This window comes from Ursus maritimus, unplaced genomic scaffold, assembly GCF_017311325.1.
Source record: "Ursus maritimus isolate PB19 unplaced genomic scaffold, ASM1731132v1 scaffold_35, whole genome shotgun sequence".
Classification (NCBI taxonomy): Eukaryota; Metazoa; Chordata; class Mammalia; order Carnivora; family Ursidae; genus Ursus; species Ursus maritimus.
The window spans coordinates 22,834,559-22,855,399 of record NW_024426119.1 but is presented as its reverse complement, the minus strand read 5'-3'; the positions used below and the strand labels follow the sequence as shown (position 1 = coordinate 22,855,399).

Below are 20,841 nucleotides of genomic sequence, written 5' to 3'. Positions count from 1 at the left end.
GCTCGAAAATCCGGCATTATGATAGCCCCCAGCTTTGTTTTTCCTTTTTCAAGCAGTTCTTTGGAGATTAGGGGCCTTTTCTGGTTCCATACAAATTTAGAGACTATTTGTTCCAGTTCTTTGAAAAATGTCCTCGGTATTTTGATCAGGATAGCATTGAAAGTGTAGATGCTCTGGGTAGCATGGACATTTTAACTATGTTAATTCTTCTGATCCATGAGCATGGAATATCTTTCCATCTTTTGTGTGTTCCTCAATGTCTTTCAAGAGCGATTTATAGTTTCTAGAATATGAGTCCTTTACGTCTCTGGTGAGATTAATTCCAAGGTAGCAGTATGGTTTTTGGTGCTACTGTAAATGGGATGGAATTCCTAATTTCTCTTTCTTCAGTCCATTATTCGTGTATAGAAATGCAGCTGATTTCTGAGCATTGATTTTTGTATCCGCCACATTACTGAATTGCTCTATAACTTCTAATAGTTTGGGAGTGGCTTCTTTTGGTTTTCCTTATAGTGTATCATGTCATCTGCAAGAGACATTTTGACTTCTTCTTTGCCCATTTGGATACATTTTTATCCTTTTTGTTGTCTGATTGCTGTTTGAGGACTAAATCACTATGTTGAATAATAGTGGCGAGTGGGCATCCTTGGCCGAGTTCTGATCTTAAGGGAAAGGCTTCAGCTTTTCCCATTATGAAGTGATATTTGCCGTAGGCTTTTTCATAGATGACGTACATGATTAAGAGGAATGTACCCTCTGTATCCCTATCATCTGAAGGGTTTTAATCCAGGAAGGATGCTGTATTTTGTCAAATGCTTTTTCCATCATCATTGAGAGGATCATATGGATTCCTTGGCCTTTTTCTTGTTGATATAATGTATCACAGCTGATCAGATTTCAGATGTTGAACCACGCTTGCATCCAGGTATGAATCCCACTTGATCGTGATGGATAATCCTTTTAATGTACTATTAGCAAGTATCTTGTTGAGGATTTTGGCGTCCATATTCATTAGGGAAATCAGTCTGTAATTCTCCTTTTTGATGGGGTCTTTGCCTGGTTTTGGGGATCAAGGTAATATTGGCCTCATAGAATGAGTTTGGTAGCTTTCCTTCTGTTTCTATTTTTTGAAATAGCTTTAGGAGAATAGGTATTATTTCTTCTTTGAATGTTTGGTAGAATTCCCCAGGAAAACCGTCCAGTCCTGGAGTTTTGTTTTTTGGAAGGTTGTTTATCACTGTTTCAATCTCTTCATAATTAATTGGCCTGTTTAAAAAATCAATTTATTCCTGTTTCAGTCTTGGTAGTTTATGGGTTTCCAGGAAGGATTCCATCTCTTCCAGATTGCTTAATTTATTGGCATAAAGCTGTTGATAAAAGTTTCTAATAATCCTTCCAATTTCATTGGTGTCGGTTGTGACCTCTCCTTTTTCATTCATAATTTTATTAATTTGGGTCCTTTCTCTATTCTTTTGGATAAGTCTTGCCAGTGGTCTGTCAATTTTATTAATTCGTTCAAAGAACCAGCTTCTAGTTCTGTTGATCTGTTCTACTGTACTCCTGGTTTCTAATTCATTGATTTCTGCTCTAATCTTGGTCAACTGCTTCCTTGTGCATGGATTAGGCCTGTCCCTCTGTTGCCGTTCCAGCTTCTTGAGGTGAGAATATAAAAACTGCATTTTAGATTTTTCTATTCTTTTGAATGAGGCTTGGATGGCTATGTATTTCCCCGTGGGGACTGCCTTTGCAGTATCCATAGGTTTTTTGGACCGTTGTGTTTTCATTCTCATTGGTCTCCATAAATTGTTTAATTTGATTTTTTGATTTCTGGTTTATCGAATCATTCCTGAGCAGCATGGTTTCTTAGTCTCCAAGTGTTTGAGTTTCTTCAAATTTTTCCTTGTAGTTGAGTTCCAATTTCAAAGCGTTGTGTGGTCTGAGAATATGCAGGAAATAATTTCAGTCTTTTGGTATCGATTTGAGACTGTTTTTGTGACCCAGAACATGGTCTATTCTTGAGAATGTTCCTTGGGCATTAGAATAGAATGAGTATTCTCTGGTTCTGGGGTGTACTGTTCTATGTATATCTATGAGGTCCAACTCGTCGAGTATGGCATTCAAAGCTCTTGTTTCTATGTTGGTTTTCTGTCTGGTGATCTGTCTATTGCTGATAGTGGAGTGTTGGTCCCCTACTATTAGCATTATGTTTATCAATATGTCTCTTTATTCTGTTGGTTAAGAGTTGGCTTGTGTATCTTTGCTGCTCCCCTGGTGGGAGCATATATATTATAATTGTCATATCCACTTGTTGGATGCATCCTTTAAGAATAATATGTGCCCTTCTGTGTCTCTAACTATAGTCTTTAGTTTAAATCCAATCTGTCTGATATGAGAATTGCTACCCCAGCTTTCTTTTGAGGTCCATTGGCGTGAATTATGTGTATTCCATCCCTTTACTTTCAGTCTGAATGTATCTTTCAGAGTTCAAAATGAGTCTCTTGTAGACAGCAAATGGATGGGTCATGTCTTTTATCAATCTGCAACCCTGTAGCGTTTTATAGAACTGTTTAGGCCATTTACATTGAGACTGATTATTGAGAGATATGATTTTAATGATGCCATGTTGCCAGTAAAGTCTTTGTTTCTATAGATTGTTGCTTTTCTGTTCTGTATCACTCTTGGGGCCTTTTTACTTTTATAGAACCCCCTTAATATCTCCTGTAGGGCTGGTTTCATGGTTACGAAATTGGTCAATGACTGGCAATTCTGGAAAGTCTTTATTTCTCCATCCATTCTGAATGACAGCCTTGCTGGATAAAGGATCCTTGGCTGCATGTTTTTCTCTGAAGAGCTTTAAAAATGCACCCCCAACCCGTTCTCTCATTCCAGGTCTGTGTGAACCCAGGTCTGGCGTCATTCCTGATACCTTTGCCTTGAGTACGTGAGAAATTTCTTTGCTGGCGCTTTCAATACTGTATCCTTGGATCTAATATTTGCGGTGTACTATGACGTGAGGTGGCATAGGTTTGTCGTGGTTGAGCTTGGGAGGGTCCTCTCTGCCTCTTGAACCGCAGTCTGTTTGTTTCCTTTGCTAGATTAAGGGAAGTTTTCAGCTACAATTTGTTCAAATGTCTCTTCTAGACCTCTGTTTTTCTCTCCACCCCCTCGGGGATGCCAATGATTCTGACATTTGGAGCGTTTCATTGAGTCAGTAATCTCCCGTAACTTACATTCTTGAGAATGGATTTTTTTTTGAGCCAGTTCTATTTTGGCTTTCTCTTCTACTAACCCATCCTCCAATTCGCTGATGTGTTCTTCTGCCTCATTCACCCTGGCCGGCAGAGCCTCTAGTTTTTACTGCATTTGGCTCATAGAATTTTTAATTTCTGTCAGATTCGCTCTCATTTCTGCCCTTAGAGATTCCTATATTCTCATTAACATTTTTCGTTAATACTTTTCAGAATCTACATCATCTTGACCATTGTTACTCTGAATTCCGTTTCTGATAATTTGGTTATATCCATATCCATTATTTCTGTGGCAGAATACAGACTCATTGTCTTTTCTTTGCTGGGGGATTTCAAGTTGTACTACAAAGCTGTGATCACAAAGACAGCATGGTACTGGCACAAAAACAGACACATAGACCAATGGAACAGAAGAGAGAACCCAGAAATGGACCCTCGGCTCTTTGGGCAACTAATATTTGATAAAGCAGGAAAAAACATCCGGTGGGAAAAAGACAGTCTCTTCAATAAATGGTGCTGGGAAAATTGGACAGCTACATGCAAAAGAATGAAACTTGAGCACTCTCTCACACCATACACAAAGATAAACTCCAAATGGATGAAAGACCTTGATGTGAGACAGGAATCCATCAAAATCCTAGAGGAGAGCATAGGCAGCAACCTATACGACATTGGCCAAAGCGACCTTTTTCATGACACATTTCCAAAGGCAAGAGAAACAAAAGATAAAATGAACTTGTGGGACTTCATCAACATAAAAAGCTTCTGCACAGCCAAGGGAACAGTCAAAAAATCTAAGAGGCAGCCCACAGAATGGGAGAATATATTTGCAAATGATGCTACAGATAAAAGACTGGTATCCAAGATCTACAAAGAACTTCTCAAACTCAATACGCGAGAAACAAATAAACAAATCATAAAATGGGCAGAAGATATGAACAGACACTTTTCCAATGATGACATACAAATGGCTAACAGACACATGAAAAAATGTTCAAAATCATTAGCCATCAGGGAAATTCAAATCAAAACCACACTAAGATACCACCTTATGCCAGTTAGAATGGCAAAAATTGACAAGGCAAGAAACAACAATTGCTGGAGAGGATGTGGAGAAAGGGGGTCCCTCCTACATTGTTGGTGGGAATGCAAGTTGGTACAGCCACTCTGGAAAACAGTGTGGAGGTCCCTTAAAAAGTTAAAAATTGAGCTACCCTATGACCCAGCCATTGCACTACTGGGTATTTACCCCCAAAGATACAGACGTAGTGAAGAGAAGGGCCATATGCTCCCCAATGTTCATAGCAGCTCTGTCCACAATAGCTAAATCGTGGAAGGAACGGAGATGCCCTTCAACAGATGACTGGACTAAGAAGTTGTGGTCCATATATACAATGGAATATTGCTCAGCTATCAGAAAGAACGAGTTCTCAACATTTGCTGCAACATGGACGGCACTGGAGGAGATAATGCTAAGTGAAATAAGCAGAGAAAGACAATTATCATATGGTTTCTCTCATCCATGGAACATAAGAACTAGGAAGATCGGTAGGGGAAGAAAGGGATAAAGAAAGGGGGGTAATCAGAAGGGGGAATGAAGCATGAGAGACTATGGACTCTGAGAAACAAACTGAGGGCTTCAGAGGGGAGGGTGATGGGGGAATGGGATAGACCAGTGATGGGTAGTAAGGAGGGCACGTATTGCATGGTGCACTGGGTGTTATACACAACTAACGAAGCATCGAACTTTACATTGGAATCCGGGGATGTACTGTATGGTGACTAACACAATATAATAGAAAATCATTTAAAAAAAATAAATTCTAACCTGAAAAATGATTTAATACTGACCCCAAACAAGATTTCTCCGTGTTGCTCATCTTCCCTGTCCTGATTTACTTCATAATTGGTGAATCAGATAAGTGTGTCTAATTGTAGAAACCTCTTGCTCACGGTTCTGTCCTGAGTTTTCTCTTCTCCCTCTATGTTCTCACTCATTGAGTATGCTAATGATGCTTCCAAATTTCTGTCTCTAGCTAGGTCTGTTTCCTGGACATAAGGAGACATTTATTCAACTGCCTATTTCTCTCTCTTTCTGTTGGTCCTATAAGTACTTTGAAATGCCCAACATCAAATTCATCATCATCTTTAAACTTGTGAATGGTATCATTACCTACCCACCCAGTTACCTAAGGCAAACCCTGGACTCCACTTCCTTCTCTCCCTACTGACACTATCACCAAGTTCCATGAATTATGCCTCTAAATTTGTCTTGACTTTGTTCTCTTCTCTTAATCTCACTACCTTATTAATTCCGGCTACTATTACTTCTCATTGTAATAGGTGCTTTAAGTTTTGCTCCCTTCTTCTGTCCATTTTATAGATTTCTTAAAAATGGTCTCTGATGCTCTCAAGACAGAGTTCAAAGACCTCATCAATGGTCTCTATAGACCCTATAGACTCTTATCCTCGCTCCCTTCTCCACTTTTCATTTCCTGCTGTTACTCAACATTATAGTCATCCTAAAATTCATTCAGCTCCTAGAACATGCCATGCTCTCTTCCCTCTGAGCCTTTCAAGACATGGTTCCCTCCATATGGAACACATGGCTCAGTCTTAAAGTTTCAACATAAATTTAACGTTCTTGAAGAAGCTTTCCCTAAGGGGTGCCTGCATGGCTCAGTCGGTTAAGTGTCTGCTTTGGCTCAGGTCATGATCCCGGGGTACTGGAATCAAGCCCCACATGGGGCTCCCTGCTCAATGCGGAGTCTCCTTCTGCCCCTCTCCCCACTTATTATCTGTCTCTCAAATAAATAAATAAATAACTTAAAAAACAAAAATAAAAAAACCTTCCCTAAATCACCTTTGACTGTCACTAAACGACAAGCACTGGGTATCCTACTGCTAGCTTTCATGGCGCCCTGCCATAACTAATAAATACATTTACCACACTTCGTTAGTGATTATCTGCATCCTCCACTAGACTCTACTTTCAAGACGCCATGAGAGTAAGCCTGTTACTAACTTGTTCATCTTGTATCAACAGCACCTAAAATAGCACCTCGCTCATAGAACCGCCCAATTAACATTTGCTAAATGAAGAAATATAAAACTATTTTAAGAAAATGATTATGAAGGGGCGCCTGGGTGGCACAGCGGTTAAGCGTCTGCCTTTGGCTCAGGGCGTGATCCCGGCGTTACGGGATCGAGCCCCACATCAGGCTCTTCTGCTGTGAGCCTGCTTCTTCCTCTCCCACTCCCCCTGCTTGTGTTCCCTCTCTCGCTGGCTGTCTCTCTCTGTCGAATAAATAAATAAAATCTTTAAAAAAAAAAAAAAAAAAGAAAATGATTATGAAGAGCACTTTTTGGGATGTGACTTTCAAAGGCTATTGTAGGACATACTTTAATTTTTAAAATTCTATAAAAATAAAAAACTACGTGGGTGTCCTCTTCGTGTAAAAGTTACAAGCTATCTTACTAGTTTAGTTAAGGGCCTTGTGGCCATAATTGTTTGTGCATAAATATAAGTTGAGACAATGGCCTTGTTAGGTAGACATGGCAGGTATTACGTTTCAACCACATTTCAAAGGAATTACAAGATTTACCTGAAAGAACTCCAGGCCGGTGCTTCTTCCAAATATAGTAGTCTAACTGAAGACGTTAATCATCTCTTGTTAAATAAAGATGATGCTACAGACCAACCACATGAGGGATATGAACTTTGAACTGTTTATCTACTAACAGAATTGCAGGCATCCACCCAAAGTACTTCTATTTTTGTTCATGTGACTACTAACGTGCATGTATGAGGGCAGACGGAGGAGGGCAGTTTGTTGTAATAGGGCAAAGCAGAACTAACTGCCTCATGAAGGGATCGATGCCACGGCCCTGACCTTTAATAGGGCTAGAGTTTCCCAACCCTCTTTAATTTCAATGGAAATAAACCTTACTGGAATACCAAGAACATTTAAGAAAAGAAGAAAGGGGTTTAACTTCAATGAAGAATAATCTCAAACATAATGGATTCTGATATCATGCCATTTTCTCAAAATCGTGCCACAGATTCTATTATCATGCCATTTTTTCTGTTCCAGGGAAGTCAGTCTTGATCCATTTAAATCTGAAATGGGTATCCTATTTAATTTAGGTAGACCAATTTAGGTGCTGAAGAGAGTACACTTTTCATCTGTTAAACCTCACGACTCTCACTATAAAGAGCTAACGTCAGTCTCAAAAACTCAGTACTTAACATAGTATTATTTTTCATCAAGTCTACTTTTGTGTGGATTTGAAAACTCATGTTGAGGTGCTGTTTTGGTTTTCCCTGATGCCCTCCCACTGCTTCTTGGTAGCTTTAGCTTGAGTCACCAGGGTTTTGCCATCAGACAGCAGTAGGGATGAGAACTGCTGTGCAGCAGGTGAACAGTAAGGTGGTAATGGTGGGGACAAAACCTGGGACATCCTGACAGATCCAAGGAAACTCTGGGGCACATAAAAGCTTTGATATATACAGGCGGTTCCCAGCCAAAGTCAGTCACTGAATTACGTCATAAGATAACTTGGTAACTGAGATAGAAGAAGCACATACCTGATAGCCGCTACCCTTCCAGAACTTTTTCATTTCCTTACGTCTCCAAGCAACAACTGAAGCAGTGACAAGTGTGCAAGGAACTAAATAAAGGAGGGCAGGCTGTCCCTTTTTCATCAGCACCAGAACAACAAATGTGAGTATCATGCCAACAGCATAGGCTGTAAGAAGAACACCAATTATCAGGCATTTCTACATGCTACCAAAAGTGGATTTTGACTCCCTTACTGAAGCGGTGGTTTTCAAACGTTTCTGAGGACATTTTTGCCCTGTGACTTTTTTCCTGATTTTGTTAGTTTCCTAGATAGCCATTTGGAGAGACATACCTCATTGCTTTTGAAAGCTTGAAAACTGTTTAGTATTTCAATTATAATTACTCTAATCATTAATCATTGACAAAGAAGGAAGTCTCTTATTTTCTGTCACTGTTAAGGATGTTGAGCTGTTGCACATTTTAGATAACTGAAGTCTGTACCTGTAGGTACTAAAGTAACACCTGCTTTAGAAAATCTTCCGAATTCTGATTATATAATTCCTGGGCTTCTTCAACAAGGGCACGCCAAACATCATCTATCTTTCCTTAATGATGCAGCGTCTCGCCATGAACACAGATCTCAGAATACTGGAGCTAGCAGAGCCTTTAGAGACAGTTCAGTTTACCTCCTGATTTTATAGACAAAGCAATGGAGGACCAGGGAAGTTGAGTGAACTGCCCAAAGTTATACGGCCCAATGGACAGAGAGCCCTGTTACCTGCCTTTGCACTGAGTGTTCTTGTGTTCTGTCACACTGACTGGTGCTGGACTTCAATACAGTCATGCCCTCCGATAATACCATTCAGCCTCTAACTGCCTTTCTTCTTTCTTTATGGGCTTTTTTTTTTTATTTTTATCATCTTTTCACTCACTTAAGTTGTTCTTTGTTGCTGTCAGGTACCTATTCCTAGTAATACCCTTCTCTACTGCTGGCGTACACTTTTAATTTACGGAATTTAACTCCACTGTGCAATTGAAAACCTTGCCAGAACAGTACCTAAATGGCTCTGGAGCAGGCCACCTACCTAAGAATAAAGAACTTTGGTGTAAGACTTTGAAATATCTGTTTGATATGTTTAGAGGTAAAGTATTTTTTGGTTTGCTTCCTGTTCTTGTCTGTTTTCAATAAGAGAAACAGAGGGATAAATGACAATTACTTCTGCTGTCCCAGGTGAGATGTTATTATGCCATAAATTCATTTCTATAAATACACTGTCATTCATATAGTATTTTAAGAAAATCTAATATTATACAATTTATTGACTACTTCTGTGCCAGATGCTTTAGTAAGCACTTAAGATATAAAATCTAATGATTTTCTTTCACATAATTTTTTAAACCTCAAAAACCTTATGATATAGGTAGTAAAGCATTATTCCTTTCTGATGGAAAACTTGGCTTATTAATTAATGATGAAGAATTAGAATCCAGGACTCCATATTTTCAGACCTCGACCTTTTCCTACAGACAATACAATTCAACATAATAGAAAGACAACACAAAAATTTACCAATTGTGGAGGAAACATAGTATATAGAAGAAGAACCAGTCTGAACATCAAATCTTCTACAGTATGCAACCAACAGGCCTAAAAAAAAAAACAAAACAAACAAAAAAAAACCCCACCAAACGCATTATTTTCTTAAAACAGTAACAGCCACACAAATTCAACTATTAACTATGGCAACAGTACATGCTGCATTGTATTTAACATTCCTTTTTGCATCATGAGAACATTAAGGTACCTCAAATTCTGGACAAAATTTTTATGATTTTTTTTAACTTAATGCCATTTTTAAACATTTTCCTAAACCATTAAACAGTCTTTATTTTATTTTTTATTTTTTTTAAAGATTTTATTTATTTATTTGACAGAGAGAGAGAGACAGCCAGCGAGAGAGGGAACACAAGCAGGGGGAGTGGGAGAGGAAGAAGCAGGCTCTTGGCGGAGGAGCCTGATGTGGGGCTCGATCCCATAACGCCGGGATCACGCCCTGAGCCGAAGGCAGACACCTAACTGCTGTGCCACCCAGGCACCTCCATTAAACGGTCTTTAAAAGCATGATTTTTTTATTAGCTGCTTAATATTCCATGACAGAAAATTTTTTATATTTCTGTGGTTATAATGTCATTTATGATTTTATTGATTTGGGTTCTCTTTTTTTCTTGGTTAGTCTAGTAGAAGGTTTCTCATTTTTGTTTATCCTTTTAAAAAACCAACTCTGGGGCACCTGGATGGCCCAGTCGGTTAAGTGTCTGCCTTCGGCTCAGGTCATGATCCTGGAGTCCCCGGATCAAGCCTCGTGTCAGGCTCCCTGCTCAGCAGGAAGTCTGTTTCTCCCTCTCTCTATGCTCTTTCCCCCACTCCCCGCTCATGTTCTCTCTCTCACTCACTCTAATAAATAAATTTAAAAAAATCTAAAAATAAAATAAAAAACCAGCTCCTAGTTTTATTCATCTTTTCTACTGTTTTCCTGTTCTCTATTTCTGCTGCATTCTATTATTTCCCTCTTTCTGCTAGCTTTGGGCTTAGTTTGTTTTCCAGTTCCTTACATATAAAGTTAGCGTGCTTATCTGCTTTTCTATTTTCTGTATGTATGTGGTTATCACTATAAACGTCCCTCTTAGAACTGCTTTTGTTGCATCCCATAAGTTTTGGGATGTTGTTTCTCTCTTCAGTTTTCTCACGGTATTTTTAAATTTCTATTTTAATTTTTTCTTTTGATGCATTGGTTGTTCAAAACTATTTTAGTTTAATTTCTATGTACTTGTAAATTTTCCAGTTTTCCTCCTGTTATTGATTTCTAGTTTCATACCACTGCGGTCAGAAAATATACTAGGTATATAATTTCGATCTTCTTAAATTTGCTAAGATTTGCTCTGTGGTCGAACTCGTGATCTTAGAAAATGAACTAACAGAGTTGCTACACTGGACTTTGCTATGTCAACTCACAAGGCAGAGCTGTTGGCTTCTCTGTCTCTACCTGGCCTTACTATGTAAATGAAAGGGCTTTTGCAGAAGAGCCCATACTTTTTACCCCTTCGCAGGCAGTTAGTACAGACACGCTGTAAGGACAAACTCTCAACTGATTAAGAAAGACTAGTAATTACTTCTAAGCGACATTATTCCTGGGCTGGGATTAAGTTTATTCTATAGGTAGCCCAGTGAGAATAATGCAACTGTCAGAGAAGATACACCATATGCTGTATTTTTGTATTATTATGCCCTGCAAGCTGGTGTTCTATTATGTTTCTTCTCTTGATCGTGACCAAACCACTTTCCTAACACATAACTATTATTTTAAAATGGAAGTCATAGAAACTGCAATACATTTGGTATTATTAAATTTAACTTTAAAAGAGTTTTGTTATATACTTCCTTCTTTCTTGGGGAAGTAGGTCAAACTGATCCTAGGTGCTTCTTCTAAGACATTTTTTGAGCCATGGGAGATATACTTTGGTTGTTACCATTTGGGCTTTATCTTCTACCCCTCGAAATGCTTTTTTTCTGTTTTAGTCACTGACCCCAGCTCTAGCAATAGCCATAAATACTTGACACAGAATAGGTGACTTTAAAAAGATACTAAATATTTGGCAATTTTAAACCATCAGTATATTTTTTTACTGAATTGTTACAAATAATTGCTTACCTGGTACAATAATGTCTCCAAAACCCAGTATTGAAACTGGCATGAGGCACACACTCATTACTGAGAAATAGGCCAGCTTTGGTACCCTGATGACTACTGGTAACTGTAATTATGAGAAAAAAAAAAAAAAGGCACTAATAAACCTCTGAGGAATCTTTACTCTTATCTCTTAGAAAGGAAAGGATTGATATTAGAGTAATTGTTTTAACACTTTTAAATAGACACTTTAGAAGATCTTGAAATCAAAGAACATAAGCTACACACATATATACTCTGAATGCATAGAAAGCTTGAAAGAAACAGATCCACAGTTTCGGAAAAATGAAACCCAACACACGACGGTTAACAGTATTAACCCAGTATCCCCGCATCTAACCTTTTTTTTTTTTTTTTCCTTTTTACCAAAGATAGGACTCAGGCCTTGAAACAGATTTTTTTTTTTTAAATCTGGATTTTTTTTCCCCCAAAGAAGAGTTTTGTCTCAGAGGGTATGATTTAAAGTCCAATGAACATATCTGAAATACAATCCTTACTTTCTCATGGGGAGCTGAGGGTTGAGCAGTGGCTTCCACCAAGTTTCCATCATTCTAGGATGAAACCCAAGTCAATAGGTATTTAATAATTTAGATAACTAATAAAAGGGCTATATTTTGTGAGAAATAAAGTTTTACAATACCTTAACATGCACTACATGACCAGTGAATTACACAGGAAGGCAAAATTATTAACTGGACACACATATATACACTGGCAGCCATTTCTATTTAATTGCCATCCCTACCTTTTCATTATTTCCAAAAGGTCCAGCTGCAAGTTCAACCATGATACTCTCGCCATTCTAAAATTGAGGAAGAAGATGAAAGAAATTGCCCAATCATTTAAAGAGAACAACCTACCAGTATTTAAGAAGATTTGACCCCCTGGCTAATGGCCTATAGTAAACTGGAGCCATCTAAAACAAAATTCACCAAGCACATTGCTCCATTCCATTAGAGCTCAACAATGATCACAAACTAGCAGAAAAACCACACACAGGTTATTCGAGTGAAGCTCTGGGCACTGATCTGTACTGACAACGAATAGCTAGCATTTTTAATAGACTATAAATTTTAGGTGCTTGTAGTTACATTATGTGATGTACGATGTGTCCTTAGTCATTTTTAGCAATAACAATGAACAGAGACATAAGAAATACTGAAATCTTTTGTATTTAGATTTGTAATAAATATTGGTAACTTTATTTGAATAACAATACATCTGATGACCTAGCTACTCACCATAATAACAATGAAGCCAAACTTGACCCCGCCCTAAAGAACTTGAGAAGCTCCCAAGCCTGTCTCCTGCCCAGTTTCAGCCCTGCCAGCTTTTTATGTCCCAATCAAAACGTTAACCTTAGCTGAATTTCATCCACTGTGTCTCGCTAAGCTCTTTTTATGTGGGCTGTGGGAGGAGCCCCTTCACAGTTCCTTCCTGACAGCCACGTCTGTTGTGAAGGGGGAAAGATTTTGAGGCAGCAAATGAAGACTGCACGATCGCCCGTCTATGCTTCACACTATGATGAATTTATCATCAGACAGGCAGTGGGAAGATAAATGCTGAATTTAAGAATTTGATCAAGTAACTATAATATTTTCCATGTGGGTGGGGAGCATAGGAAAAATCACTTTCGTATTTTTAAGAGGACTTCACTGATATCTGAGCTGAGTAGAAAGAAGGATATAATCTCTAGCTACAGAAATCTTTCCCTCATGTTACATTTTGGGTTACAGAAGGGTTAAGTCACAGGAGTTTAGGAAAACAGACTAATATTAAATACAATTCCTTACAGCAAACTCCCATAATGTGATTTAATTTCCAGACAGAGTTCATTTTGGTTCATTTTCTAATTGTTATTTAAAACACTTAAGTGAAGGCTATCACTGACATCCTCTCCTACATTCAAAGATACCTGAGTAACCACTATTTGCAATATACTGTACCGAGTTACAGGGGCGGATGGAACAAAAATGAAGACAGGTTTTTGTTTTTTGGGTTTTTTTTTTTTTTTTAGAGAGAGAGAGAGACAGAGAAAGAGAGAGAGAGTGAGGGGGGCAGGGAGCAGAGAGAGAGGGAGAGAGAATCCCAAGCAGGCTCCACACCCAGTGTGGAGCCCGAGACCGGGCTCAATCTCATGACCCTGAGATCATGACCCAAGACAGAAATCAAGAGTTGGAAGCTTAACTGACTGAACCACCCAGGCGCCCCTGACAGGTTCTTATTGCCTGTACTCCTATGGCCACCTCCTCTGCTTACTCATTAAAACTCTGCTAACACCAGAGTTGAAAGACATGTTTAAAATGTCCAATGTTTAATCCTTAAAATTTCGAGTAAAAAAAAACCCCCAAATCAGATATTACATATCTGATTTTCATTTTGAGTTACTTACTAAAGTAAGGTCTATAGCCTTAATACAAACAAACAAATCAGACTGAGAAGAAGGTGTTAGAGTAAATCTACACTAGTGAACTCCAGAGAGCACGTCTAATCTTTTCTACCAGGTCGGATTACTAGAAATCACATTCCTAGTCACTGGGAACAAATCTGGAAAAAAAGATGAAAAATTCTCTAGGCAGAGAATAAAGAAAGAGGCTGTTAAAAGACATCTTTAAATTCTGACACTCTCATGTGTAAGGAATGTAAATAGTGTGCAAGCAGACACAGTTAACACTTATAAAGTGATACTAGTGTTAAAAATGAATGGAGGAGCGCCTGGGTACCTCAGTCGGCTAACCATCTGACTCGATTTTCGCTCAGGTCATGATCTTGAGCACTGGGCATGGAGCCTGCTTAAGACGCTTGCTCTCCCTCTCCCTCTGTCCCTCCCCCGACCTCTCTCCCTCTACAAAACAAACAAACAAACAAAACTGAATGGAAAAACATTTTTAAAGGGTTTAGTTACAGTTCGTATCTACAGCCCCTGTGTACTATATGGGCCATACGCTATGACTACCTGCTGACTTAAGAGAAGGGTTTTGTACAGAGAATGCTTTACGTTCATTATGAGACCCCTCTGGAGTGACTTACAGCAACATTTTTTTGAACCAAATAAATTGACATAAACTGGGATGGCTTTAGATAGAAAGCTTTCATTAATTGATATTTTTTGTTATAATCCATAATACTAATTCTACGCTTTCAAAAAGGTTACTTTGGCTCAATGAAGTCAATGACTCAAATGGCTCATCATTAAGGCACGGAAAGATGCTAGTAAAATGGTCTGGTTAGCTGTAATTTGGGGCAGTTAACTACATTAACTATCTACTTGCATTTTAGCTCCCCAATGGGGCACATCTTTGTGCCACATGTTTATGCCATTATAACAAATATTGAAAGTGCAGTTTTACAGTGATTTCATACTTGGTAGGGGCTAAAGAAAGAGATAAACAACTAATGGGGAAAAAAATGCACTGATTATAATATCAAATCCTGAATCAAAAGAAGACTCAACATAAAATGGAGAAAGCAGGAGAATTGAGCAATAAAATACTCATGAGATAGAAATAGGGACCAGTAGAAAAACTGGGCAAATCATTTAGTACTACCACACTCACCCAACACCTCTCCCTTATTCTGGGAACAGCATCACCATTTTACGGAAGAGCTAGTGGTGGGGGCGGGGATAGATGAATGAGGAGCTGTCAGCTGCTATGAGTCTAACGTCATAGAAAAAGCCAGTCTGGGACCACAAACAAAATGGAAAGAAATAGAAAGGGAGAGTATGTGCCCCTGGGTCTAGTTTCTTCTGAGGCCAGCTCCACCTTGGCCTCTATACATAGGCTGGATAGAAGGGACCTTTGTGATATAGAAAGGTTAGACTGCATTCTGTCAGTTCCACGCGGAGAATTAGACTGATGGAAGAGGGAGCCTGGAACGCTAGCAATACTCCCTCACACAATGGATTAGGAACCGGAAGCACAAAATGCTGAGTGACTTGTCAGGATAACAAAGTTACAGAGCTACACTTCAGGTCTCCAGACTTCCAGTGGGGAGCTCCTTCGTAGTCTCAAACTAGGGGTACAGAAATGAAAGGAGCAACGACGCATTTTCATTCTTTTTTGCTGTTTATGTCGTTTACAGCAAACATTTATTGTTTTATAATCAGAAAAGTTACTTTAAAATGGATAGGAAGAAAATTTATAGATATTCTCATGATCAGCCAGGAGACACTTTTCATTTAGCGGAATGACTTAAAGGTTTAAAAAAATCCTCTATTAAAAAGCTAACTTCAATGACAATTTTCAAAAGAGAATTAGTACCCACTTAATGGTAAACATCTGCAAAATCAGTTACCTAAGAGCAGGCTTAAGATTCTCCTTTTAGCATGTTTCTCACAGATTTCAAAAATATCATACCTTTGTGATGAATGGTGTTATGAAAACAAAAAACACATCATAGAGGAGGAGAAGGCCTAGAAGTATCACACATGACTGTTGAAAAAAGAAAAAATTTAAAGGTCAAACTTCCATGTAAATTAAGAGATTATATTGTTTCGCAAGTACAAATAAACATGTGAAATTACATCTAAACACTTTTTTTTAAAGGCATTTAACCGTTATTACTATTTCTAGTTTTATTCTACAAATCACATTAAAAATTTTATCTTCTCTATCCCAGTCTTTAAAAAAAAAAATCACTAAATCAAAGAAATGTTCTTCATTGATATTTTGTCTGTAAGGATTTTATGTATTTGGCATATTATATAAATGATTAAAAATATTTTAGCTAGCAAATCAGTGGTTGGCTACGGCTGGAGATTAGGAGGACTGACTGCTAAAGGGCAGGACAGAGCTTTTGAAGAGATGAGAAATCTGTAATTGATTGGGATGGTGGCTATAAAGTTATTCATGTGTAAAACTTCAATAAATAATACACTTATGATGGGCGCATTTTGCTACATGTAAATTATACTCAAATAAAGTTGTTTTAAAAAGAAAAAATTATTTTAGCTAGCAAAGCAGTATACTTTACCTTAAAGTTGGGTAACTTCAGTGTTTTAATTAAATTCATACAGAAAGCAATCCCCAAGACATCTTGTAAAATCCAAGCCCACCTGAAATCAAAAGAAGTTACTCTATTGGTTTATGTAGTTATTCTTAGATGGGATTTTCAAAAGAAATTGATCACTAATGTAGTATCTTCAATTGTTATGATTCGACCATATGATTATTAAGCAGCAAGTATAATGACAAAAAACTTCTCATATACTCCATATTTATTAATTTGCTGTCCTCGTAGAATAATGAACATGACTACTACGGAAAAGTTGAAAAGCTACCTCAGAACGTTCATTGGATATAGTACGTACTTCTCTTTACTCCTTGAACTTATATATGTTTCTTTTAGAAAGGTAGCTCATAACAAAGGATATTGGTGTTAACATATATCCAGATAGTTGGAATCTAAAGGAAATGAGAACTATGTAACATAATCTACCAGGAACTGATATGCATAATTATCAGCTGAAGCTGCCTAAAACTGTATAAACTTTGCTTACAAATTTTAGGCTACAAGTGGTTCTGGGCTTTAATAATTTTATTAATAAACCATTAAAAAGGTAAACATTTTTTTTTTGGCAAATGGACAGATAGTTGTATATTTCCTTATATTTCCTTTCTTACATAAAAGGTAGCATACTCTTTATGGTCTTTTTTCACTTAAAATACATTCTGGAAATCACTGCATATCAATTCACAGAGAACTTCTTCATTGTTTACAGCCGCACTGTACTTCATTGTGTGGCTGTATCATTATTAAGTATATTTTTGAAGCCTATTTCAGCTTAGATGTTTAAATCATAATACTTATTTTCTTGTCTATATGACCTTGAATCCATTAGCACAAGATCTGCTTATTTAAGTACTTATTTAGCTTATTTCAAGACTACGGTGTTCTGGGATAAAAGCAAAAAGAAATCCATAATAATCATAATGCATAATTACCAAGCAAGATATAAAATCATGCATCCTTAATCTAAAAGCAAATACACTGAGTGCTCATACCTATCTTCATTTCTAAATACGGCCCAAACAACAGCTACTGCTATGCATAGTCCAGAGAGAAAAAGAAGTCTCACTTCAATGCTTTTGCCACGAAACATAATCCTAAAAAAATAGATGGAAACAGGTTTACTCTGTAGATGAAATACAATGTTCACTTAAACATGAGAAATGACAAATGTTAACCACAGTCACAAGAAAGCTACTAAAATATCAATTTAAAAGTCCTAATTTAGGGGCGCCTGTGTGGCACAGCGGTTAAGCGTCTGCCTTCGGCTCAGGGCGTGATCCCGGCGTTATGGGATTGAGCCCCACATCAGGCTCCTCCGCTATGAGCCTGCTTCTTCCTCTCCCACTCCCCCTACTTGTGTTCCCTCTCTCGCTGGCTGTCTCTATCTCTGTCGAATAAATAAATAAAATCTTAAAAAAAAAAAAAAGTCCTAATTTAATTACAACAAATGATACCTCAAAAATATTTACCAGTTGTAGATAAATAGAACTGTCCATGATGAACACGTTCTAACACCTCTGCTGCCCAGTACAGTAGCCACTAGCTACATGTGGTTATTTAGCATTTGAAATGTAGCTAATGAGACTGAGGAACTGAATTTTTAAATTTATTTAATATATTTAAATTTTAATAGCCACATGTATATTGGCTTGCACAGGTTTAAAATACCACTCCTACTTTTCCCTGTATTGTTTTAAATTATAAATACCAACATTATAGAATTCCCCGCGAGATACATACGTGCATCGTCCACACGGTATCTTACGAATGAGTGCAGCAAGACAGTTGTACAGACTCATTGCTGACGCTATGCAGAAAATTGCTATCATAACATAAACTAGAAAAAAAAAGACACTAAATTATATGAGAACAGAAGGAAATATGATTAGAAAATAGTTATACAAGCAATATTAATCTAGCTTTCTTACTGCATTGTGATACTTTCAATGCAGTGACCGTATTATAATTTGAATTGGTTACTAAGCTGAAAATATTTAGATCTTCAGTTTTATTGAAAAGTGGGTATTTTCTGTGTTGTTTTAGTTCCATTACACATTGGTAGGATTGCTCAAGGGCTGAAGCTGGCTCTAGACTTTCTAACATTTAATGATTCAAACTAACATGTCTGTTAAAGAGGTCTATGGGGGCGCCTGGGTGGCTCAGTTGTTAAGTGTCCACCTTCGGCTCAGGGTGTGATCCCAGAGTCCTGGGATCAAGCCCCACATCAGGCTCCTCCACTGGGAGTCTGCTTCTTCCTCTCCCAACCCCCCCTGCTTGTGTTCCCTCTCTCGCTGGCTGTCTTTCTGTCAAATAAAAAAAAAAAGAGGTCTATGAAGTGAGTTGTGGACACTTGTAAGTAATTAAAATGTAAGGAATGGACACATTAAGGAAACAGGAGAAATGTTTTTAAAAATGCAGCTTAGGGATGAGAACTGACATCCATCTTAGACATTAACCATGCTATTTACATTTTCCTTTGGTGGAAATTATCTTTAATTATTTGACCGGCAGTAAAACCAAATCCATTTAAACAAACCACTCTGCTATGATATGAAACTAAGGTAGTTAAAATTCACAAATATTTTTCTATATAAGCTATACTTTTTTTTGAAAATTATTTAAAATTATATCTGAGCTCCTTATTCTTAAAAAGGGGGAGAAATTATTGTACTCTAAAATATTCATTTTCTTAACTTTCTCAAAATTTCACAATGGAAATGCAAATTTTACCTGAATTTTTCAAATTCCACTAAATTTCAGAAAATGAGAACTGTTCCATAGGTGAGAAAGAGAGAGTAATCCAGAGACAGTAAATCAGGGATAGCTACTTTCTTTCTTCTTCTTTTTAAAATCAACACGGCTTTTATTACATCTTTAAAATGTCACAGGAAAGTCTGAAGAATGATCCGGCATTTTGCTATTTCTGTAGCTGGACAACTTAGATCTTATTCATGAGTCTGCAGAACTGTTCGTTTTTCAGAAACACAGATACCATCCAAAAATTTTCTGATATCCTTGTTTTTAACTGTTGGCCACCTTCTAATTGGTGAACTTGGACAAATTACCTTTTTTAGTCCCTTGTTATTATTTGTTATTACTAGCTACATAGGGTAATGTGAGCAGTAAAAGAAAGACAGTCAAAGACTGCCAAGTTATGTTTCGTAAGTCATCCACCAAAGGTCGCCAACCCAAGTTTTAAAACGTAGGTAGAAAGCATGTTCGTGAGACCCTAACAGAGTTTTAGGTATTTCATGCAATGTCATAATATACTAGGAAAATGATTAGGCATGAGAAAGCATCTGGTTAATATAACCATCTTCAGTTACTTTCTTGAGCATGACTTAACATAAAATGGTAAGGGGAACCTTAGCAATTTGATATATTTCATATATTAAAAATGGCAGCAACTTTAGCCATTATGAACCATTTGGAGGTACATTAAATCTTGCAATATCACATAAGATTTTGTAAGGGTCGTAATTAACTCCCATGACCCAGGATAACCATGAAGTTTAAAGATGTTCCTCCTACATAAAAAAATACATTTATAAGCACGGTCAACTTTTCCAATACCGGTAAGTTTAAGGAAATTTTTCACCAAAAATGAAAACATGCTTTAGGGTAGGATAGAGGAATCTCTTTTTTCTATCAAAGACCACTAATTAATTGACTGAGGGTCAGACACAAACAACTGAAGGCTAAGTATTAAATCAGAAGAATTAGCTGCACAATGACAACGTAATACAAATAACTATCCTAGTATCTACTCTCCCAGCAACAGATTGAAATATGAGTGACATTTAAATAATTCTTTTTACTAATTGGAAATATATATCATAGGTCTAGTTTTTAATGCTGCCGCAGGACAGGAGAAACTGGACAATAAGCTGAAACTAACCTGAGTGCATCAGTTTTCTACTCCAGAAAATCATGCTAATGTTCTCCAAATAAGCATTGTAGCCTGTGGTGATTTCTACAAAGGGTTTTTGCTAATTCTTACCAGGGACACTTCCCTCTTCCTTGGTCCCTTCCTCTTTGTGCTGTGCATTGACCAGAGATGGCAAATTTCCGTTCTTTCAGACCACTAACAGGACCAGAAAGGGGATGGGCAAGCCCTTACAGTTCCTACCTCTACCTTCTTAAAGGAAAAGTACCCATTATTACTTAGACCACAGGCAAGTACTTGTCTTTAGATGTAGTACGATCTTGACTGTTTACACAAGTAAAACAAAATTTGAGCAATACATCTTGATTTGCACACTGACAAAAGAA

At 37.6% G+C, this 20,841-nt stretch overlaps 1 protein-coding gene across 1 annotated transcript in view; it reads right to left on the bottom strand.

Moving 5' to 3' along the window:
• The window catches only part of SPPL2A (signal peptide peptidase like 2A), a 55,800-nt gene that overhangs the window by 7,070 nt on the left and 27,889 nt on the right, over positions 1-20,841 (bottom strand). Inside the window, exons 7-14 of the mRNA XM_040620643.1 lie at positions 18,310-18,406; positions 17,562-17,663; positions 16,531-16,612; positions 15,915-15,989; positions 12,302-12,358; positions 11,521-11,623; positions 9,381-9,458; positions 7,837-7,997 (exon numbers count right to left, since the gene is read on the bottom strand). Of these exons, the coding sequence (XP_040476577.1) occupies positions 7,837-7,997; positions 9,381-9,458; positions 11,521-11,623; positions 12,302-12,358; positions 15,915-15,989; positions 16,531-16,612; positions 17,562-17,663; positions 18,310-18,406 (755 nt within the window). The remainder of the gene's footprint in view (positions 1-7,836; positions 7,998-9,380; positions 9,459-11,520; positions 11,624-12,301; positions 12,359-15,914; positions 15,990-16,530; positions 16,613-17,561; positions 17,664-18,309; positions 18,407-20,841) is intronic.